The following is a 25,084-nucleotide window of genomic DNA, read 5'->3' as shown; positions in this document are numbered from 1 at the left end:
AAAAAGAGTAATACATATGTTAATAGTTTAAAATATTCATGATTGTAGAATTGATTTATATTGATTATAGCAATAATTTAAGAGAAAGATCACTTTCCAATGAAAGGACTTTGCCAATCTTTTCTGTTTGTTTTTTGTTGTTTTTTTAAGGCAAAGGAATATGAACACTGTCAGATTGTTCAGGCAATAATGCTGCAGGAAGCTCAAACATATAAGCTCTGCTATCATGGTGCAAACAACTTAAAATACCAACCCTGTGACTGCCAAGACTTCGAATGGACAACGCATCCTCAACTCCCTGATAAGAACAAAAACAAACATAGCATAAGTTTGTGGGTGACTGCATGAAGTTAAAGAGGGGCAAGTATTAGGGGCAAGTTTATTGGTTATTACAAACCAGATAAGGTCGATGATGACTGGACCGGTGGGAATACCTGGCCCTTTCTGAATCTTCCTGGGAAAGGAGAAAGTACATGGAGAGTTAATCACCGGACAGAGGGTTGTCTATCAGAAGAACTGCGCAAACAACAATCGGTTAGGAGCACAGCAGCACCTTCCTTATAGCAAGCAGGTGTGGACAACTCAGCTTCTAAAGTTGGTTTTGGGGCAGCCACATATTTCAGGTGGAAAGCAAGTAGCAATAATAATCTTGTGTATGTGTGTCTGACCACTTGTAGAATGTAATCTATAAACGACCAAGAGAGCTCAATATACCAAGATAAAAATAAGCAAGTATACTTAATAAACAGAAATTGAGTTCAGCATTAAGGGGCGTCTGGGTGGCTCAGTCGTTAAGCATCTGCCTTCAGCTCAGGTCATGATCCCAAGGTCCTGGGATCGAGCCCCACATTGGGCTCCCTGCTCTGCGGGAAGCCTGCTTCTCCCTCTCCCACTCCCCCTGCTTGTGTTCCCTCTCTTGCTGTCTCTCTCTCTCTGTAAAATAATAAAATCTTAAAAAAAAAAAAGTAGACTTTTATCTATTCTTTTTTCATTGTGAATGTTCATTTATGCAAGGCAGGAAGAAATGTTTATTACAAAGATAGTTTAAGGACTTAAAAAATTTTGGGTCATAAATAATTTTGTGCTCACTGCAAAAGAATTTCTTTTTGTTTTCTTGCACCCCTCTACCTGGAAAAGAAAAGAATAACTAAATAAAATAGCCCCTGTGTCTTGTTAATATGAAAAACTACTTATAATTAGAAGAAACTACATAAATATTTTAGAGTTGGTAAAGTTATTTCAAGAGTTATGCCTCATGAAGATGGTAAAAAAAGAAAAGGAAAAAAAAAAACCAAACATGACCACAGCCTAAGAGTTGACTAAATTAAATGCAATTCTAAACTTTTTGACAGTCAGCTATTAGCAATGGAGCATTAAGTCCTGTCTGTGAGATCAAATGACTAGTTTCTAGAGTCTAATCACTGCAACAGTAAGGAACTTCTGATCTTTCAGAATTTCAAAGTCCAAAGTGTTAAAGTAATTTGCACTAACTAAGAATCTACACACAACTGTCCAGTTGGGTTCATGGCTAATCAACGCTGTCTTTTCCAAAATGAATCAATACCTCAACACCACGTGGCACTACAGCATGATCATTACACAGGTGGAACAAATAGATGTGGTTATTATGTCTGATCATCCACTTCAAATTACAGAAACAGTAATTCAACAGAAACACCGCAATCTAATGCCTTATTTTGGTCATGATCTTTCAGCATCCTTCAAAAACACTCCTGGTTGTCATCTGCTGTGTACACTGATGCATGTGATCAAGTCTGTTCAGAAGTCTGTATAAGCGCCAATATGATTCAATGATATAAAACCCAACAGAGTGTTCTGAACTTTAGGAGTTCATCACTGGTTTACATTTTTGTTATATAATAGACACATGTAATCTGCAAGAAGCCCAGCAAATTTCTTCCTTTTTCCCTATCAGGTTATACACCAAAAAAGTTTTGGGAGCATGTGCATAAACCCAGCAGAGTAGGCACAGTTTATTGAGTGGTAACCAGTTCTAAGCTAGTTAGCTTTAAAGAACCTTGTGCTATTCAGGCAGCCTAATTCTACACACCCCTTCCCAGTCTTATTTGGGGTACTAGGGCAACCTACATAGTTTAATGTTCAATCTTCCCTTTAACCTTTTTTTTCATTCCACCTACCACACAAGAGCACTTTTTAAAAATCGACCTCTAAAAACCACAGCTCATTAAAGATGCAGCAAAGACAGATGAATTCATATTTATTTTCAATTATGCTACTTATAAAAATAATTCTTAATAAAACAACTTACTTTTTAGCCCCATTTGGGAAAAAATGGCCTAAAAAGACCTTAGAAGACTACAGAATAAAATGTAAACCCCATACAGGCCAGTTAATGTGAACTGCGAGAATACAGTTTATTCCACTCATCAACTACACCTTAAACCAGCACTGTCCACCAGAACTTTCTTTGACAAAGTGGAAATGTGTTTGTGCTATCTAAAACAGTAGCCAATGGTCATTTGTGGCTATTGACCACCTGAAATGCTAGAAGTGTAACTGAGGACCTAAATTTTTAATTTTAATCTATTTAAGTCTAAATGTAATTACCCACATATGGCTGGTAGCTACTGTCCAAACAGTAAGGCGAACTCAAAGCAAATTTTCATTATACCAAAAAACCCACAAAACACATATTTTTACTAAGAGGCTGCCATGTAGTGCCACTCTTATATAAAGAGGCAGGCATTCAGGTAGTTGTGACTTACTGCCCCTACCTTGAATACTTCTGCACAGTGACAAATATGAGAGAAAGAGAAGGAAACTCTTGTATAAAAGACCCTAGAATTATTTTTAAGAGCTAGAAAGTTCCCTAGAGATTATACAATCTGATCCCTTCATTTTAAAGTAAAGAAAATTGCACCACAAAAAGATTAAGTAGGAATCCACAAAGACATAAAGCTGGGACCAGCATTCAAATCTTCTGACTCACTAGACCACCAAACCATAAAGAGACCATCCTACACTGGCTAAATCTACACTGATTACAAAACAAGAGCATGAAGAAAATGGCCAGGTAGCCTGGGTTTTACTCAAAGATTTCTCTTTCTCTGGAAGAACAAGCAACTTCATTTCCCAGGTATTCTAGAATAGTATTTTAAACTGCCAATTGGCTTTTCCTGAATTAATAGCACCAGGGGCCAAGAGAAAAAATTTCAGCAACTGTGTTTCTAGGTACCAACTACAAGGCTGACTATCCTTCTCTTCCACAGTCTGGGAAACAATCCATTTTCATTGTCTGGAAGTCATTAGCAGTATAAAGGGTCCAAGGCAGAAAAAAACAGGACAATGCCTTAAAAAATGGATGTATAGGGGAGCCTGGGTGGCTCAGTTGGTTAAGCGACTGCCTTCGGCTCAGGACATGATCCTGGAGTCCCAGGATCGAGTCCTGGATCGAGAGTCCCACGTCCGGCTCCCTGCTCAGCAGGGAGTCTGCTTCTCCCTCACCCTCTGCCTGCTGCTCTGCCTGCTTGTGCTCGCTCTCTCTCTCTGCCAAATGAATAAATAAATGGATGTATATTTGTTCAAGGCTTTCTGGAAAATTGTTTTGATACTTTTAAATTAATGGAAATGAAACACAGACTGCTTTTAAAAATTCACCTGATGTGGGGATGAAGTGATTTTATTGAAAGAAGACAACATCCCACTGAAAACACCTGGCCCTGTTCTCTGTCAACAAGTAATATTTAAGTCAAGGCTAGAGCCATTCCCTCAGTTTCAAATTAGGAAATCTCAGAAGTCGCACGTTCTCTTCCAGGTCAAGACATGCTGATGGAGACACTCGGTTTAAAAACAGAAACACTGGCCTCACTAGGGCTATCTGGAGGCCTACAAAGACTTGCGCCCTTTCATCTTGGTCCTTTCACCTTCCAACCCATTAGCAGGCGTGGTGCGCTCTCTGACCTTTGAATTCTGGCTCTGCCAATGACTGAGCAAGTTGTTGGCTTCACCAATCCTTCATTACCTTATCTGTAAAATGGAGATGGTGGTCCTTATCTTACCGTGTGAAATGGAGACATATGTAAAAACCACTAGCACAGTGCCGGCATAGAAATCGCACTCATTGTTATAGTTTCATTCCTGAGCCTCATGCCCTGGCTTTTCCTGTTCACATCCCCCAACATCCACCCCCACACCCAGAAAGTGTGAAAATTAGGAGAAATGTTTAACATGGGTACATTTTTCCTTCTAATAACTGACAACCCTATTATTTGTATATGCATTATTTTATTATAAATTTATTGTTCTTTATATCTTATATTGTGACTACAACATGCCAACTTCTACTATAGGCTCATAGACAGAATGCAGCCAGAGAGACAAATAAGCTGAAAAGTGAAAGGAAAAATTAGTTTGAAAAGAGTAAAAGCAAATGTCAGAAGGGGTTAAGTGATAATCATTCCCACCTGAAACTAAACCCCATCCATGTTCTCTGCGAGTTGGAGCTATCACTCAGAACTTGAGTTAGTCACCATCTGCATTCTAAACCTCTAAACCCAAAATGTTCCCCCTTCCATGAAAATCTAGTGCACTCACTTCCTGAACTGCACACATTTCAGAGATAAAAAATATGTTTTTATCTTCACGGCCTTGGAATATAAGAATCAAATATGAGACTTTCAATATAGGCTTTTCTTCTTATTTAATGTTTTGTGCGCCCTAAGATAATAAAATCTCAGGCAGTTTAATTTTAGATCTATAATACATACTTTTTAAAAATGAAATTAGTATTTCCATGGAAAATTTGCAAGCAAAAGTGATTTCTTTTATTCAACACAAAATGTTCTTAATGCATCAACAGTAAGATAACCCAGTTTCATGCAGAAGACACTTTAAATAAAACCAATTAGGCTAGCTTTAGTAACAAGAAAGGACAGATTCTACTCCAAAGTAACAAACACATTCATGAGGAATCACTTAATTATAAGTAACCAAACATCATCTTTCTCTCCTTTCTAAAATATCACAATGAGAAGTATGATAAAGTTTTAAATCTGTAGGTCAGTACTGTCATAAATATTTTTTACACTTATAAATATTTTAATTCTGGTTGTACTTTAAAATGCTGCTACAGAAGGAATTTGCTTATAAAAATTTCTTGTTTAACAGCAATTAGTGGTTCCTAACCCTTTAGGGATCACAGACTCCCTTGAGAATCTTGTGTTCATAACACCTGTGGGGCATTTCACTTAAAAATATACATACATTCAAAAGTCTGCGTGAGATTTTAAGGCTTCCTGCTCCATCTCCCAAGCCTATTCACATGGAGGAAGAACCTCTGCAATAGGAGACAGCTGGTGAAATTACCAACATTGAAAAAAGTTCAAATTTAGGAATGATTCCCAATAACTAATATTTTACTGGTTCACGATTTGCTCTTTGGGAGTGGTGGTAGAAGATTCGAAAAGGAACTGAGAGAAGTGAAAACATAAGAGTAATTTTCATAGAAAATTAAAGAATGACTTGGGTCATCTCTCAATGAGGACATTTCTGCCTAGTTTTTTTAAAAAAGAGAGAAAGGAAGGGGGGAGGAGGGAGTGAAAGAGAGAGGGAAAGGAGAGGGGGACAAATTTGAGGGAGACAAGAACAAACTCAGAGAAAGAAAACACATCCATTCACTCAGTCTTTCTTGGTCAAGAGCATTCATGACAAAAGTGTGAGGCTGTAGACTACAACAGAAAATGGATGGACTCCAAGTACATATTTGGTCCACTACAGACAGAAGAGACACACTCTGACCTTTAGGTTCAAACATGGCAAACACTCCTACTTGGCAAACTATTAGTCAATGTTTTACTTCAAGATTGCATTATTTCAGCAACTGATCACAACATGCAGGGCAGGCAATCCTGGCCTACCAGCCACTTCTGAATCTGTCCCCATTTCCGATCAAAGGAATAAGGAGAGTGCTACAAATGCAAAAGTTTCATCAACTGAAGTTTCCAACATACTGCATGATCTGAAAAGTCTTAAATTAATCCTATACATTTGCCCTGAAGAGCAGTGATTTTTAGCTCAACATAAGTTACACATTCAAAATACAGATAATTACTAAGCTAAATATGCTCAACAATGAAGAGATATATGGCTCTCTGCAGTTTAGAGGAAATGGAACTTATACTTAGCAACAACCTCCTTATAATTTTACTATAATTTTAGGAGTATAAAAGACTGTGCATTGCAACACTTTCATTTTAAGCCAAGAATTGCATTCAATATTTGAAACTATATATGAGATCAAAAACAAAAATAGCAACATAGGTATCAACTGCTTTTTGGTTTAGTTTTTGAGCTGTGAATAAAATCTATACAGTTGTCTTCAACACATTAGCAGCAGTCCACCACCAACATCAAAATAAAGTGTTTAATACTATTAATAATATCCTGCAGGCTTTTTCCCCTTTATACCAATATGGCATCAGAAATATTTCTTATGTGAATTTTCAGAGTCAGGTTGGTGTCAGAAGGAAAGAGTTAAAAAGAGTATTTATTTCATTTTAAAGCAGCCCAATTTCTATACGCCTATTTTATTTTTCTATTTTTTGCTTTTCTTTCTGATGATAAAAATGTATTGAAATTTATCTATAAAAAAGCACTAAGAAAAAACCAAAACTAATCAATTCCACCATTGACAAACCAAAGTATTGATAGTAATCATTTCTAAGTAGTTTTTGTCCCTATATATGATACTAGTTTTTGTAACACACAATGGGAGTCCTACCAGTCTTAACAATTGTTGTTGTTGTTGTTTTTAATTTTCTTGCACGAATATCTTCCTCCATTATTAAATATGCTTCAAAACTGTAAGGTTGAATGACTTCACAGTGTTTTACTATGTAGATATCATAATATAATTAACCTAAACTCTAAGACAGTTAGGACTATAGTAAATAACTTTGTCATCTCTAAGCTGACTTTAGCTAATATAAGTAAAGCACTTATCACACCATAACAACTTGCTACAATGCATACAGTAAGAGCTATTTATGTGTTTGCTGTTATTACTTAAAGCAAATATTATATTTAATTTGCTGACATAGAATGGCTTGTTAAAATATACACATCAGGTTATACTATTCCCAGTGTTTCAACAGGAACCAGATTTATTTCAGAAGGAAACTAGCCAAGTATTAATTTATTTGAGACTAGCACAGAATGAGGATCATCCCCCCTAGATTACCTCTTTTTGTTGTCGCTCCAGTTCTCTCATGCGTATATCCCTTGCTTCTGCCCGGGCAGCCCGTTTTGCTGCCAGCCTTGCCTCTGCCTGAAATGTAATATAAAGATTCAGCTTTATTTACGAACAACAACAACAACCTGCACACCAGCTGTGAGGGTAAGGAGCAGATGGGACACAACCGTCCATAGCAGGTGGGCGGACAAGATACCCTCTCGCTCAGCTGTGTGACCACCTCAGTCAGCTCCTGTACACTCGTTTCTTTGTTCTAGCCCAGAGTCTCTCCTGAAATCTGCGCCTTTATTTTTAACTGCTTGCCTTGATTCCACTTTCAAAACATTTCACACAATTCATTATGTCTCTGCAAACTCACTTTTTCCAAAATTTCTTTCCCTATCCATTCAGTCATACAAATTAGAAACTTCAGAACCAGCCTCTATTTCATTTTGGACATTGCCAATAGCCAGTCTTAAAGTACTGCCAATTCTCTACGCTGGGTTTCTCTCACCCCCATGGCCTGTTATGCTGTTATTATGCTGTTTCTGTTTCAGGAACTCTTCGTATCTTTCTCCTTTTAAACTGGCATGCAAATCACATACCATCAAATTCACCACTTACAACTAGACAATTTGGTGGCTTTCGGTACTACAGTCACAAGGTTGCACAACTACCACTACCATCTAATTCCAGGATATGTTCCTCACCATGCCCATTAGTAGGCACCCCTCGTTCCCCCTCCTCCCAGCTCCTGGAAACCACTAATGGTACTTTGTCTCTATGAATTTACCCATTCTCAAAATTTCGTATCTGTGAAATTACACAATAGGAACTCTTCATCTCTTGTCTGAACACTACAGCTCCAACTGCCTTCAAATTCACCTACCTGCCTCCAGAAGCTGCCCTATAATTCCCTTCTACAATGTTACAGGATTGCCAATCTGCCTTTCAAAACACGTTTCCGATCATATCAGTAAGCGGTGTAAAGCCCTCCCCTGGATCCCCAGTACTTCTGGTTAAAGCAAAATTCCACAGACTAGCACAAAGACAAGAGAGAGAGAAGAAAAGCACGAACAGAAATAAGGTCCCTCCCAGTCAGATCTCCCCCTTATTTCCCAGGACTTGCTCCATATGAACAGCTGCAGGCCACCTCCCTCCATCCAGGACTTCACGGTGCTCCATTAAGCCTCACTTCAGCTCAGGTAATGATCTCAAGGTCATGAGATGGAGCCCCACATCGGGCTCCACGCTCAGCACAGAGTCTGCTTAAGATTCTCTCTCTCTCCCTCTCCCTCTGCCCCTCCCTGTGCCACTTGTGTGCACACTCTCTCTCTAAAAAAATATTAAGAAATACAAAACAAAATTACACACTTCTGTCACCCCCACAACGTCCATGTCTCAATAGATGTCTGCTACCATATAAATAGAAGAATTTCAGGCCATGGACCAACGCATCTAGGAAATGAGACAAGGAAACAGCTTGATGTACCACATGAAACTTAAAAATCTCCTCAGTGATTTCTATCTTGCAGTGGTTTCCTCTGTTCTCAGCCACACCCTAACTCTGATGCAGATCGCCCCCTGATAACTACAATAGCCGCTTCTCCTGTGGTGTTGTATTTGTGCCCAAGTCTCACATTAAGAGACTCAGCCAATGTTTAAAAGGGTCTATTGTACGGAAGCAATTATGTTCAGTGCTGAAAATACAGGGTAAGATGTGACACCTCTGCCCCAAAGAAGTCCTCAATCTAGTTGAGGGACATGGAAACGCAACACTAAGGGAAGGAGCATGAAGTAGAGAGCAATTCGTTTTCCCTGGCAAGATCCTGGCAGGCTTCTAAGAAGAGGAGACAGCTTAAGAGTTAACACTTATTCAACTACCCCAATTTTGGTACTTTCCCAGTATGCCTAGCTGGCCTTTTAGTAGCACAAACCCTAAACGTGTTATCTGCCAACCTCAAGCTCTAAACAATAACATGACCAGAGCAATTAATCTTCTCACATGAATTTTTCATTGGCCTCTATCTTTTAAAAAAGCTATTCTTACCTTCTTTACCCCTCTGACTACTGGTAGACACCACTTTCTTACTAGAGTTCATATTTTATAGAAAAATACTTCAAGGTTAAGTTCAGCAGATAGCAAATACATTTTTAAATTACAAAGTATCATTTTTCTGGGGAAAATTTTCAAACTTTTTTTTAACTTCAGCAAAGCCATGGCAATGTGTAGGGACTGTCATTTCCATGCTTTGTACTTGTAGCCTTCTTTAGAAATGTATTCAGAATGCCCACTTCATCCTTCCAAGATCGATGGCCAATTCTGTACATTCTATGCTAAAATAGCTCACCAGTTTTCTCTCACCAAACCTAAATTTTAGATAAATGAAATCTACTCTCTGATAAGATTTCTTTCACAAAGGAAAGGGAACCTGGCTGCTGTGTAACAGAAAGAACACGGGCTTCAGAGCCACAAAAATACCCTTCCCTTTGTTCCTTAGCCAACTTTATCCAAACTCAGATATGCCTCCCTTGGAGATGGTACTGAAGAAGGCCACTAAACAAGCTTAAAAAAGGTAAACAGGATCTAAAAATACTTTATCTTGGGGTGCCTGGGTGGCTCAGTCATTAAGCATCTGCCTTTGGCTTGGGTCATGGTCCCAGGGTCCTGGGATCGAGCCCCACACGGGGCTCCCTGCTCCGCGGGAAACCTGCTTCTCCCTCTCCCACCCCCCCCACCCCCAATTGTGTTCCCTCTCTCGCTCTCTTTTTGTCAAATAAATAAAATCCTAAAAAATAAATAAAAAATAAAAGTACTTCATCTTAGTATTTTTCTACACATTGCTACCAGATGCCTGAAGTAGTACTGAGAGTAGGAGTAGCAAAAAGCAAAAGGTGATTCCAATCCAGTAGACAAAACATGTACTCTATACTTGTGCCAATGCATTTTTAAATAGATAAATTATAGGTACACAAAGCATACTTCCAGGTAGTAACACTAGCATCTTCCCCTCAGAATACAACTGCATGATTTCTACACATTCACTTTACACACGCAGGTATAAAATAAATGAGATATAAGAATAAGGGGTCACAAAAATTAATGAAGTTTAAAACAAAGTTGGCAAAAAAAAAAAGTTAAACATAGAATCACCATTTGATCTGATAATTCCATTTCTGGATACATACACAAAAGAACTGAAAGCAGAGACTCAAACAGATATATGTATACCAATGTTCAAAGCAGCCTTACCCATAATGGCCAAAAAGTAGAAACAACCCAGTGTCCATCAATGGATGCATAGATAAACAAAATGTGTTATATCCATACAGTGGAATATGATCCAGGAGGGAAGGACATTCTGACACATGCTAAAACATGGATGAATCTTGAAAACATTATGTTAAGTAAAACAAGCCAGACACGAAAGTACAAATATTGTATGATTCTACGTATTTGACGTACCTAGAATAATCAAATGGCATGGGCACAGAAAGTTGAACAGTGGTTCTGAGGGGCTGGAGGAAAGGGAGAAATGGGGAATTTTTATCTAATGGGTACACAGTTTCAGTATAGGATGATGACAAAGTTCTGAAGATGGAGAATAGTGCTGGATGCACAACAATGTAAATGTACTCAATGCCACTGAATTGTATACTTAAAGATGATTAAAATGGCAAATTATGTTATGTATTTAACCACAAAAAAAGTTAAAGTTACCATAAGACATGAAATCAGAATTATTCAGGAGCCTAATTCATTTAAGTATTTATAGAGTCTTTAAGCTCTATATGACTCAAACTTTTAAAATAAAGTTAATAGGAAAATTTAGGAACTGGAAATTCAGGTTCAGAAGTTACTTGTGAAATCAAGTAGGTCAATGGACTAGATTTCTAAAAATTTTTCTCATCATTATGCTTTCAAATATTAGGCACAGTAAGAATGACTAAAGGAAATATGCAATCATATAAGTATAGAAATCTATTCTTCTTAGAACAGTGAAAATGATAAAACAAAAAGCAAAGATATATTTGAATAGAATTAAATCCATTTCCCACTAAATGCTTGGGGAAATGGAAAAATAAAATGATAGCAAAAATCATGGGACTTGATCCCCCCTGGAACAAATTGCTTTAGGTTGTATTAATTCAGAAACCTTCTAAATTTGTTGGCTGTTCACTTTATAACTCAACTAATAATTAGGAATCGTACAATCATAACTAAGAACTTCTAAGGGTGCCTGGGTGGCTCAGTCGTTTGGGCGTTGGACTCTTGGTTTCACTCAGGTCATGATCTCAGGGTCCTGGGATCAAGCCCCCACATCAAGCTCCCCACTCAGAGTAGAGTCTGCTTGAAGATTCTGTCCCTCTACCCCTCCCTCCACTTGCACGTACATCCACATGCACACATTCTCTCTCCCTCTCTCAAATAAGTAAATAAATCTTGAAAGAAAGAAAGAAAGAAAGAAAGAAAGAAAGAAAGAAAGAAAGAAAGAAAGAAAGAAAGAAAGAAAGAAAGAAAGAAAGAAAGAAAGAAAAAGAAAGAAAAGAAAAGAAAAGAACTTCGGGGGGGGGGCTGGGTGGCTCAGTTGGTTAAGCATCCAACTCTTGATACTCTTGATTTCAGCTAAGGTCATAATCTCAGGGTTGTGAGATTGAGCCCCGCAACCAGCTCCACACTGAGCTTGGAGCCTGCTTAAGATTCTCTCTTCCTCTCCCTCTGCCCCTCCCCGGCTCATGCTTGCTCTCTCCCCATCTCTCTCTCAAATAAAAAAATTTAAAAAATTCTTGGGCCGCCTGGGTGGCTCAGTCGGTTAAGCGTCTGCCTTCGGTTCAGGTTGTGATCTCAGGGTCCTGGGATCGAGCCCCACATTAGGCTCCCTGCTCAGTGGGGAGTCTGCTTCTCCCTCTCCCTCTGCCCCTCCCCCCGCTTGCACTCTCTCTCCCTCTTAAAAACTTCTAAAAAAATAAATAAATAAATTTTTAAAAATTCTCTAGAAAGAACTTCTAGGAAAGCTGAGAACTAACCACATACTATGGTTTGAATACTTCTACTTTAAGGACTTTTCCTTTACCATCAGGATTTGGTATTATGCTCTTCCGGAATTTAAGAAAACAAAGTGGATTTGCAAGCTAAGATGGCAGCAAATGGACCCTATGCTTGCCTATCCCTAGAACACAACTGGATAACTATCAAATCATTCTGAATACCCATGAAATGGACCTGAGAACTGACAGAATAAACTGCACAACTAGAGGGAGAGAAAAAGCCACATCGAGGAAGCTGGAATTTAAATAAAAACGTGGGGGGGAGAGAGAAGAGAAGAGAAGAGAAGAGAAGAGAAGAGAAGAGAAGAGAAGAGAAAGGAAAAGAAAGGAAAAGAAAAAAAAAAGAAAAGGAGAAGAGAAGAAAGTGGATGAGATGCAATAAAAAATATAAATCACTCCATTTTAAAATGGACAAAGGATTTGAATACACATTTCTGTAAAGACGATGTACAAATGGCCAATAAGCACATAAAAAGATACTTAACATCATTAGCCATTAGGGAAAGGCAAATCAAAACCACAGTGAGATACTTCACACCCAGTAGGATGGCTAAAATTTAAAAAAATTTAAAGAGAAAATAACTAGTGCTGGCAAAGATGTGGAGAAATCAGAACCCTATACACTGGAAAGGTAAAATAGTTTAGCAGATCTTTAAAACATCAAACATAGACCATAGAGACCTCATCTTCCAGGGCATAGGCTCTGCTTCCCTATTTTCCAATCTCAAGAAATGGAACTCTTGTCACACTTGTTCAAAACCCAAGGTCGCAGGGCCTCCTACTTCCTAACCAAATCTTACTTTGCAATATCCCTTGATTTTCCATTTCCAACCACCTTTAATTTCCATTCCAAGAGACTCCCCCCACTCTTCCAAGCAGGCTCTTACCACTTTCAGCTAGAATACTTCATTTCCTAATTCTAACTTCACTTTCTCCATTCCCACTCTCCTCCTACCCTTGCTATTCCATACTACACACTGTTGAATTACTCTGCCTAAAACACCAAGGAACAAGCAAGATAAAACATCCCAAAATAAAATACAATTAGCCATAATGTATTTTGTGGTGTCCAATGCCCAAAAGCATCCTTATACAAATTTGGATTCTGTTACTCTTTTGGTAAAATAAGCATAGGAGAACAGGCTAAAATAAACTCACTGTGGCTCCCAGTGACATCCCAAGTAAGAAACTCAACTGAAACCAATCCTGCTGGGGCACCTGGGTGGCTCAGTTGGTTGAGCGTCTGCCTTCGGCTCAGGTCAAGATCCCAGGATTCTGGGATCGAGCCCTGCATTGGGCACCCTGCTCAGCGGGGAGTCTGCTTCTCCCTCTCCCTCTGCCCCTCCTACCCGCTTGTGCTCTCTCTAATAATAAATCTTTAAAAAAAAAAAAAAAGGGGGGGACCTGGGTGGCTCAGTCAGTTAAGCATCCAACTCAATCTCATCTCAGGCTTGTAAGTTCAATCCCCTCATTGGGATCCAAAAAAAAAAAAAAAAAAATAGTTTGAATCCATCATCCTAAAATTCAAAGGCAAGAGAATTATAAGCCATATAACTATAAATATAAAACATATATAACTATATCCCTCCTGAGACACACACACACACACACACACACACTCCATGTTATGATATGAAATCCATTATCCTGAGGGAGGTTGCCTCAACTATGTGATTTCTCTTCTCCATCTTCACTCTCTCCTCTATTAGCTTGTTCTTCTCATTAGATAGGTTCAAACTCCCTCTCATCTTTCAAAAACAAATAAAAACAAACAATCCCATCCTGGTTCGATTCTGCCTTGTCTTCTCTTCATAGCCAACTTTTCTTACACCTCCTCTTCGCTTCCCACTTTCTCCACGTGACTGCATTCTGGCTTCTGCCCAAATAATTTTATTGAAATTGCTCCTGCAAGTCACTAATGACCTGTAACTACCAAACCCAATAGGATTTTTCTATTCTTACCTCACTTGTCCTTTCTGGACTTCCAACATCCCTGACCACTCAATTCCTTCTTAAATTTCCCATCTCTTGGCTTTCTGCAATACTAATCGCCCAGTTTTACCCCTGACTCTCCGACCTCTCTTCCTCAGAATTTATCATGAGCTCCAAAGCTCTAAAGCTTCTGGGCTTGATCTCCCTTTTCACTCTATGCTCCCCCACCATCCCCCACCTCTCGCCATGATACTGATCATCTGCAAATCTTTATGTCCAACTCAGACTTTTCTCCCACAGTCCTGCTCCAACTAGCTATGAACCACTGAGGCTGTCCCACTGGAACCTCAGGCTCAGTGTATCACAAATTGACTTTATAATCTTTCCCTTCAACTTCCTCTTCCTCTCTTTATTCCTTGATAGCTGTCCAGTTACCCAAAAACTGAGATAAAGAATCATCACAAGGCTCCTCCTTCTTTTTTACCCTCCCTCCACATTCAGTCACCAAACCTCAACTACATAGCTCCCTTCAAGATTCTCTCTTTACTGTTCTTGCCATCCAAACTTTCCTCTCCATTCTATTACTGCCTTAATTCAGGCTCTCGGCACCTCTTGCCAAGATGACCACAGCAGCTTTCCAGCTAGTTTTCTGCCTCCTACACCAGTCATTCTTCATATGATGGCTAAAGCAATTGTGTGACAAATCAAATCCGAAAAATCTTTTACTCTTCAATGGCTCCTCCACAGCTTCCAAAATCAGATTTAAACTCCTCAGCACACAAATCCCTTCATAACTGGCCCTACGGTCTCTCCAGCATTATCTCCTCCCATTCCCCAACCTCTCTCCAGCCATACTGAGCTGTTATTCTGGCAGCTTCCCACATGGTTCTACTTGTTTCACACCCACATGCCTATTGAGCACTTGGAAAACAATACCCAAAAACCCATAAAACAATACTGTTTATGGAGATATGTATTCGAGCTTTTAGAACACAGGAAGGAAATTTTATGATTTTATTATAGTGGTTCACTGTTGGGTAAAGGGGGGGTGGAAAGAGAGGCCTAGGAAGTGAAAAAGGGGCCCTAAACTTCGTTTATAATGTCTTCTTTCTCCCTTCCTTAGCTTTTTTAACCTGAAGCAATTATCAAAAAACACTGGTATCAGTTAACGTTGGGTGGTAGACTCATGGGTAGTTATACTATTATCAAAACCTTCCTGCATTTAATATTTTCAAAGAGAAGTACATGAAAACCCACACTCAAATGCCTTTAAAAGAAAGGAAACCTCTAGCTTTAAAATTCTGTCCTACTGTCATCATGTAACACTTTTCAAGAGAGGCAAATTAAAATTTCATAATTTGAGGGGTGCCTGGATGGCTCAGTAGGTTAAGCTGCCGACTCTTGATTTTGGCTCAGGTCATGATCTCAGGGTCCTGGGATCTAGCCCCAAGTCAGCACCACGCTCAGCCGAGAGTCTGCTTGAGGATCTCTCTCCCTCTCCCTTTGCCCCTCCCCCCATTCATACGCATGAGCTCGCTCTCCCTCTCTCTCTAAAATCAATAAATCTTAAAAAAATGTATTAAAAATTCATAATTTGACAGAAATGCACTTAATCAAGCCAAATGCAGAGCTGCCAACTTGCATGTATACCCATAATATAAAACCCATGCAACTGGCATGAGTAAGAAATACAAAAAATAATCTGTATCTTTACAGACTATGCTTTAATTTCAAGAAATGTATAATACAAAATTCTAGAAAGTGAAACATTCAAGGAAAATGACCAATTCAGGTAGCTAAGACTCAGAGTTTACTGTGTTTAATTTTGTTTATTTTTCCATGACACTCATGCCAAAGAACCCTGAAAGACAAATTAAGAGACATAATATTTATTGTGTTGCTATGGTTTCCAGACTAACAAAATCATTACTCAATTTCTTAGCAACTTCCCTTTAGTAGAAAAATCTCAGGTACCATTTTTTTTTTCTTTTTTTAAATTTTATTTATTTATTTGACAGAAAGAGACACAGCGAGAGAGGGAACACAAGCACAGGGAGTGGGAGAGGGAGAAGCAGGCTTCCCGCGGAGCAGGTAGCCTGATGCGGGGCTCGATCCCAGGACCCTGGGATCATGACCTGAGCCGAAGGCAGACGCTTAACGACTGAGCCACCCAGGCGCCCCTCAGGTACCATTTTTCTTAATTAGATCTTACAATGTAATTATGGTTAACTACTTTTTAAAAAGCTTTTGGTAGCTGAAAACCAACTATATAAATTCTGAGTACAAATACCTGTATGTATTAGATAAAAATCTACGGACTTTAAGCCATTTTCTTCTGATGTCAAAAAACTGTATCTTCCTTTTACTTAGAGACCTTCTGATAGCAAAATATTATTTTGGAATGAGAGAGGAAATTTAAGATTATAGACTATATTACTCAGGTCTGAATACAACCCAATAAATAGACAGCTCAGGAGAATTGAAATTCTGGATCTGCAGTGACATATCTAACCAAAGGGGAAAATGTGAATCATAGTTCTCATAGAAATACTTTGGGGGAAGAAAAAGGGTGTTGCAAATAATGTCTTCACGTTTAGGTTACTGATATTGTGCTATTTGAATATTTTTCCCCAAATTCCTCTAAGTCACAGGAATGGTGAGGATTATGACAACTGAATGCTATACAAGATATTTTTCAATCACACTCACACAAACGCAGTCTTGTTAATTCTGGTTAGAAGAACAAATCAAGGAAAAGCAAGATACTCAGAGTGACACTGGCCATCACAGAGCCTGAGCTCTGACTTAGTTCTAGGGGTGAACGGGGAAAAAAATGGACAAAGGTCTGCACGCAATGGGAATTGGCTGAATTCATGCACTAATGCCACTGGAAGGAATTCTAAATGATCAAAAACAACAACATAGATTTACTCTTTTGAAGGATTTGTTTAATAAAGACAGTAAGAATTTTTTTTTAACCAGGGAGAAATTAAAAAAAAGTCACTTTTCGTAACTCTAAAAAATTAATTTACATTTCATAATTTTTAATAAATTTTTGTGTACCACCATTGAGAACACTCAAAAGCATTTTAAATAAGAGTCATTATGCCTCCTGTGAAGTTAGCTTTCCAGACAAATCCGATTTGCACAGAACAATCTGAACCGAGCACAAAAGGATGACCAAAAAAGTTTCAGAATTAAGAAAGACTCAAGACTTGACCTTGAAGTCCTGGAGCGGCCTTAGGACTCAGCCTGAGGAGTGATTATTTTCTTTTTTTTTTTAGGAGTGATTATTTTCAACTCTACACTTCCTCCCTAGACAAATTTCATCCACACTCATGATTTCAATTACCTTCTACATGCTCACAGGTCTCAGTGTTTATCTACAGCCCAGACCTCTCCTTAGAGTTCTTGATCCATATCCGCAAACTGCCTCTTCAGTCTCTACTTAGATGCCTCACAGGCACCTTAAATACAACACATACCACATAAGTCCATGGTCCTCCCTCTTCAAGACTCCTTCCCACTCAAATGATCCCTACCACCACCCAGAGGCACAATCCAAACTTTCCCCCCTCTACTACTCAAACACAATCACTCACTGAGCATCGACTACTTACTTCTCTGTCCCAACCATCTCTCACCATCCCCACTGCCGTCCCTCTGGGCCAGGCCCCCACTGCCTCTGAAAGTCTCACAACTCATCTCCCCATATCCACTAATATCCTTTCTGATATAGATATACTCTCCAATCTGCACTGAAGTCATCCTTTTAAGGCACAGATATGATCAAGTCATACCCCTACACAAAACCCTTCACAACGTTTTTCCATTGTTCTTCGGACACAGACCCAAATCCTAAATACACTCTATAAGAACCTGTAACAGGGTTCTCAACTACTGACTATTTGGGCCAGATAATTCTTTGTTGTGGGGGGCTGTCCTGGGCATTGCAGGATGTGTATGAGCATCCCTGGTCTCTACCCACAAACACCAGTAGCACACCCCTCCTCCTGTTAGGACAGACAAAAATATCTCCACATATTACCAAATGTCCTGTGGGGGACAAAATCACCCTCGGTTGAGAACCACTGGCTTATATGATCTGGCTCGTGCCTACTCCCTGGCTACTCTCCTCCTTGCTGTGCATGTTAGTGTTAACAGTACCTCACAGGAGGCACAATCGTTTACAAGCAGAGGAGCCTAAGTGCAAATTTCAGCCTTACCTTTCTAGCTGTGTGACCTTGGGCAAGTTACTTCACTTCTCCATGCCCTGCATTCATAATCAATAAAATAAAGAACTTAGGACAGTGAGTGGTACGTAATATGAGCTCAGTAATAGTACATGTTAGCTGTTGTTATTATTCCTCAAATTCTCCATACTCTTTCAGGCTCAAAAGCTTGTCACACATTCTTCCCTCTGACTGGAAAGCTCTTTCCCACATCTGACAACTCTTTCCCCTCAATAATTCCATTCATCCTTCAGAACCCAGTTGAAAGGGCTCAGGGAAGCCTTCCCAAAGCCCCCAAACATGTCAAGTCCCCTATCACACACTTTTTAATAAAATCATTTACTGTCCACTCAAAGCGCTTAACACAGTTGTAAATAGATTACTGTATTTCCTCAATTCTGAAAATGCCACTGTGACATACACTGACAATCATAGCTTTCAAGACAGAAATTACCATGTTAAATGTAGACATTAATTTTAAAGAAAAAAGGGAACTGAAAATTGAACTAGTCCATTCTGTAATTCTTTGTTTAATGTCTATTTCCCCCTATAGAATATAAGCTCCATGAGGGCAAGGACTATGTTCAACCTGTCCACTGTCTATCCCTCACATCTGACATAGCACCTGCAGAGGACAGATGCTCAAAAAACATTTACTGAATGAATGACATTCAAAATTTGTGCAGTTTTTAAAAACTCTATTCCTTTTTCTTTTTTCTTTCTTTTTTAGGGCTCCACACCCAGCATGGAGCCCAATGCAGGACTTGAACTCATGACCCTGAGATCAAGACCTGAGCTGAGATCAATTATTGTGATTATGGTAATTCTTTACATTTTCAAAAACTGGTATCTTTACCAAGTTTTTTTATCCTTAATTTGCCATGCCCTAAAAATGAATAAATTACTCAAGTAAAATAGTGAGATACTATGAGATCATCAGTTCTACCAAGCTATCATGGTTATCATTCCATAAAACAATAACAGTGGACAGTATCTTTTAAACTAAGCACAATTCTTGCCCTTGCATCCTTCTGTTCAGGCTGCTAATACATAATCAAAACCTGCAAACTTCTGGTTCTCACTACTAGATGCCTGGGATGGCTGTTATTTCCATAGGCAGCAAAATGAAATCCAACCAAGCGTCCATCAACAGATAAATGGATAAACCACATGTAATATATACATACGGTGGAAAAGTATTCAGCCTTAAAAAAGGAATGAAATTATTTGAAGGAGGGGAAAGGAATGAAGTTCTGATACATCCTACAACACGGATGAATCTTAAAGTCATTATGCTAAGTGAAAAAAAGCCAGATACAAAAGGAAAAATACTGTATAATTCCACTTATATGGAATATTCAGAATTAGACAAATTCATAGAGACATAAAGTTTATTAAAGGTTACCAGGATCCGGAAGAGGGGGAATGGGGAGTTATTACTTAATGGTTACAGAGTTTCTCTGTGGGGTAATGAAAAGGTTTTAGAAATAGACAGTGGTGATGGTTGCACAACACTGTAAATGCAATGAATGCCATTGAATTGTAGTCTGCAAATAGTTAAAATGGCAAATTTTGTTACACGTGTTATAATCACAACTTAAAAAAAATCAATATTGTAAAATACCAAAAACCATTGAATTATACATTTCAAATGGATGAAATATATCTCAATAAAGCTATTTTGAAAAATGCAATCTGGGGGTGCCTGGGTGGCGCAATCAAAGTGTCCAACTGTTGATTTTGGCTCAGGTCATGATATCAGGCTCCATGACATCAGTCTACTTGAGGATTCTCTCTCTCTCCCTCTCCTCTGCCCCTCCCCCCACTCATGCGCTCACTCTCAACAAATAAATCTTTTTTTTAAAAAATGAAATCTGAAAGTCCTAGCAGCCACAAATGTCAAAAAGCCATAAAAGCTTCCTTTCTGCTTTATTACAAGTAGGTCTATGCACCCAATGTCTACATGTACATTCTGCTCAACAACAAAAGTCTCTGAACACTCCATTTGCTAAACTCTAACTCCTATAAAAGATTATCAATTTCTATGCTTGTCATTGATCCTTTAGATTTAAGAGACCTGCGCATTATAAGCATGAATCTCTTTGGGTCCTGGATCTCAAGGGAACTCACAGAATTTTAGAGCTAAAAGGACTTTTAGATCATAAGGTCCAAAAATAAGCAACATTCTGATAACTTCCATTTGGAGAGATGTGCATGGGACATGTTTTCCTCGTATCTGCAGCTCTAAAACAAGGAAAATAGTAATATTCCAGGCTTCTGTGATGCCTTAAAAAGACTGTTTGCTATCCCCTCAAAAGGCTTAATTTCTTTTCCTGGGAACACTCACCATAATATTTGCCAAACTAACTGCAGTAAGGGGGCATAAGTAGCTTCCATGCTACCCTCATCTTTCTCCTTTGGAGAGCTAGCTGCCTAAGGGTTCCCAATTTGATACACTCTGTGCTTTCAGGTAAGTTTCACTTAAAGTCAACTCTCTAATTGCATTTCCCCCAAACCTGTGGAACAATCAAAGCCAAACAAGCAAGGGGGAAAAAAAAAAAAAGCATGTGAATTGGTCCTCTGACACCCGAGAGGACTTGCTGGTGACCCCTTCTGACACAGCTCCTCTGAGCTCTTCAAAGAGCTATGACAGCCCATGCTCCCCGCACAGAGCAGCAACATGCCTACTACAGACAGGACGGGGCTTCTAAATCCATCCACATTCCTGACTTCACAGAGCAGTCTTCAAACATCCAAACATCTTTTTAAAATGTACACAGGTCTGACAAAATGAAGACTCTGTAGATGGGTGGTGATAATGGTTGCACAACAATGTGAATGTACTTAAGGCCACAGAATCCTATACTTGTAAAAATGGGTAAGTTTTATGTTACGTATGTTTTACCACAATGTACTCAGTTCTATATTTCAGCATGCAAATTATCCAGTTTGCAGAATATGTTTATGCCTTTTCTTTCTTTTCCTCCTCATTCCCTCTAGTTCCCTGACTTGTGGCCAACTGAGGAACAAAGAAACCTGAGCAAATAGTATGCAGGAGGAAAAAGAGGTTATTTTTCTTTATTTATGGCATTCCCTATCTCAAAAAACAATTTGAAGTGAGAAAAGACAAATTAAACTGTTGAGATTTAACAATTAAAAAGGGGGTATTAAGCTACTTGTCCTTTTTAATCATTAAGGGGGTTCTGTTCATTTTGGTTTCAGGCATTTTTTTTGTGAAAGGGATGATCATATGGGAGAAAATAAGGATTAGGGGCGATCTGCAAATGTCAACCACGTAATATATGAATGCACAACTGAGAATTAGCTATGAAAACTTTATTTAAAGGAAAAAAAAGAATCACAAGAAATATATGAAGGAATTATTAAAACTGCTAAACCTAGTTCCTCTAAAGTTTTCAAACTCTACATAACACATTAGGCACTCATACAAATAAAAATCTTGAATCTTAATAGAAACTGACCCTTTCATATTGAAGGTTAAGCTGAGCCTTTTGACCAGGTTATTAAGAGTTGGCACATTCATATTCAGAGCTCTGAAAATAGAAATAAAAACTAAAAATACTGGCCTTTTAAATCCTTTTATAATAATAACTTTTATTATTATATAATAATTTATGATTTAATAACTGTATTAAACTAAGTTATTTCATAGCAAAATAATAACATACAGGGAGGAAAACAACCTGTAGGTATAAAAAACAGACCATCCAGGATAGGATCTTCTCTGTATTTTGTTTTTGGGTTTTCTTTTTGTTTTTGTTGTTGTTGTTGTTGTTGTTGTTTTCTTCTCTGCATTTTGGTTCATGGTTCCCAAATCTGACTGGCCATCAAGATCCCTCAGGAAGAAAAGTGTGCGTCTGTGTGTATATGTGCATGCATGGGCGCACACGCACTTAAATACAAGTTTCTGAGCTCAACTCCCACAGATTCTGATTTAGCAAGTACAAGTAAAGCCTGGGACTCTGTACACTAAAAAAGTTCCCTGAGGGAGTCTAGTGATCAACCATGTTTTAGAACACCTATATTAATAAATTTCTTTTTTAAAAAAGACTATTTTACCTCTAGTCTCACTTTTAATTCTGACTTATTACTAGGCAACAAAATAGCCCACTGCAAACCTAACACTATGATAAAGGTTTACATGCTTTGTGTCCTTTAATCATCACAACAGCCCTGTAATACAGGAAGACAATATTATTCCCATTTTACAGATGAGAAAACTGAAGTCCATAGTAGTTACTTAACAAAATTACTCAAGAAGCAACTAGTAGAGGCAGGATTCAAAGCCACACTTAGAACTCTCCAAAGCCTGCCTCTTCTGGAAGCAGTATGGTACAGTAGAATAAATCATGGCTGTAAGTAGCTGATTTTGAGCCTCAGCTCTGGTATCTTTTAGACATTTATCTCTCAGTTTTGTCAGATTCCTCATCTGTAAATAAGGTTAAATAATATCTATCCTTCCTAACTCACAAGGTTGTTGTGAGAATCAAGATGTGCAAGCACTTTCAAAATCATGAATAGTTACCAAAAAAGAAACTATTAATGGGGGAGTTGGAGAATACTGAGAAACAGCACAACACAGCAAGTAGTTAAATGCTCAGACCTTAGAGCCAGACTTCACGTGTTTGAACCCAAGCTCTGCTATTTTCTGGCTATGTGACCTTAGGAAAGATACTTAACTTTTCTGTGCAAAGGTTTCTTTGTTAAAATGGAGATAATAAAACCAATCTCAGAATTTTGTGAAGATTAAATGAATTAGGGGCGCCTGGGTGGCTCAGTTGTTAAGCGTCTGCCTTCGGCTCAGGTCATGGTCCCAGGGTCCTAGGATCGAGCCCCGCGTCCGGCTCCCTGCTCCGCGGGAAGTCTGCTTCTCCCTCTCCCACTCCCCCTGCTTGTGTTCCCTCTCTCGCTGTGTCTCTCTCTCTGTCAAATAAATAAATAAAATCTTTAAAAAAAAAAGATTAAATGAATTAATGCAGCTTAAATGCGTAGAAGTGTCTGTCACATAGAAAGCACTCAAGTGTTAAATGTTTAGAATGCATCCACTTTGCGAACAAAGCATTACAGATCCAAAAAAAGAGTTCAAATATTTAGTGACAGTACAATAAAGCCTAGAAGGTGCCAACATTTTCTCTCCTTTTAGAAATCTGGGTAAATCCCTCTAATTTGGGAAGTAAACATTTTGAGTAGTTTCAGTTTTCAAATAAAACTATGTGGCTTCCAAAATGCTTCATTTGTGCAAATACATAAAATCCTTGTATCTCATTTTCACTTTATTTTAAAGAATTTTTTACCCCTTTATCTGAAAATATCTCGCTTGATTTTTTAAAAGTGATTTTGTTAAAGTATCACAAGCTTGCCAACAGTTTTTAGACAACTTTTCTTTGCTTCAAACATCCCTCTATGGAATTTGACTTCTAATTCAAAAGCTAACGGAGTAGCTTACCAGAGGAAAAAAATGTAACAATGAGCTGGATCAAAAAAAAACTGTATAATATGTCAAAAGGAAATAGCACTAGTCCTAAATGAGCTATTTACTAAGAATAACAAAGAGGAAGTGGTGACGGACTAATCCTCACAAAAAGAATATAATTTAATAATGCTCTAACCAATTCTTGTACCAGATTAATTTATGGTCAGGTCTGCAGCTGCAGATAGAGTCAGAGTCTGAAACAAAGTTGGCACCTCAATAAGAAATCACAGCTGGCAGTTATCTTAAATTTCCAATATGCAACAGGAAATGTTGCCAGTGATTCAATAGGTGACAACCCTTTCCATTTTTTTCTTTCTTCTGAGTTGTCAACAAACCGAAACAAAAATGCTCCAGAAGCTCTGGTACTAGCTGAAAGTTAAACATAAAAATTCCACTGCAGTATTTCAAAAAACAGCTAAAACAACTGAATCTGGGCAGACACCAAATAAGGACTGTTTCTGTCAACATTTATACAGTGCCTCCTGGAATATGTTAACTGTATGGCCTACGAGTGTTTCTGTAATATAGTTATCATATTTTCCACATTCTAATTACCTTAAGTTTCAATACTGAAGATTCATTATAAATTTCAAAACATTACAGGTACCTCACAGTAATCCACAAAAAATAAAATGAAAAATTAATTTTAGATAAGAGAAACAGATATCCAAATAAAGAGATGGTAACTATATTCTATTCTAATACAGTATTTAGAGGCCATATATAACATCTTATTCACAGTAAGCATTCTGAAACCAGCTCAGTGAATCAAAGTCTATATATATCTCCCCCCAACATTTTTACAACGTTCCCAACTGTGCAACTCAACATTGAGAGGGGGTTTTCCAGACACACCTCTCTGGCAATGTTACTCAAAGCTTCATCTTCTGCAGAAAATCGGTCTTTTACAGGTGTCCTTTTCCTTCCAGAACCAGGAGTCCCCATATTGCCTTCTTAAGAGTTTTTTAACCGTGAAACGTGATTTCACTATTTTCAGCCCTGAAATAAACAGAAACAGAATTAACTTAAGATGTTTCTCTTTGTACCATTTTAAAGCTCCTTTATACATTCACTTTTAGAAAAGAGAAATTATATTTATGTATTTACATATAAATTAGTCACCAAATACTTTTTCCTCACTATAAAATTATTCCAACAAATTCCAAA

The 25,084-nt window shown here is 38.3% G+C and overlaps 1 protein-coding gene across 7 annotated transcripts in view; it reads right to left on the bottom strand.

The window, feature by feature from the left end:
• Window positions 1-25,084, bottom strand: part of LRRFIP2 (LRR binding FLII interacting protein 2) — a 105,236-nt gene that overhangs the window by 60,800 nt on the left and 19,352 nt on the right. For 6 of the 7 annotated variants that reach the window (XM_036094182.2, XM_036094180.2, XM_036094184.2 and 3 more), the window contains exons 2-3: window positions 24,773-24,916; window positions 7,220-7,306 (exon numbers count right to left, since the gene is read on the bottom strand). In XM_036094182.2, the coding sequence (XP_035950075.1) occupies window positions 7,220-7,306; window positions 24,773-24,862 (177 nt within the window). In that variant the 5' untranslated portion in view covers window positions 24,863-24,916. Of the gene's footprint in view, window positions 1-253; window positions 299-397; window positions 455-5,897; window positions 5,949-7,219; window positions 7,307-24,772; window positions 24,917-25,084 lie in introns of all 7 variants that reach the window. The other variant, XM_078073770.1, reaches the window with a different exon arrangement.

Source organism: Halichoerus grypus, chromosome 1, assembly GCF_964656455.1.
Source record: "Halichoerus grypus chromosome 1, mHalGry1.hap1.1, whole genome shotgun sequence".
Taxonomy (NCBI): domain Eukaryota; kingdom Metazoa; phylum Chordata; class Mammalia; order Carnivora; family Phocidae; genus Halichoerus; species Halichoerus grypus.
The sequence above is the reverse complement of the archived record's forward strand: the minus strand, read 5'-3'. Positions and strand labels throughout refer to the sequence as shown.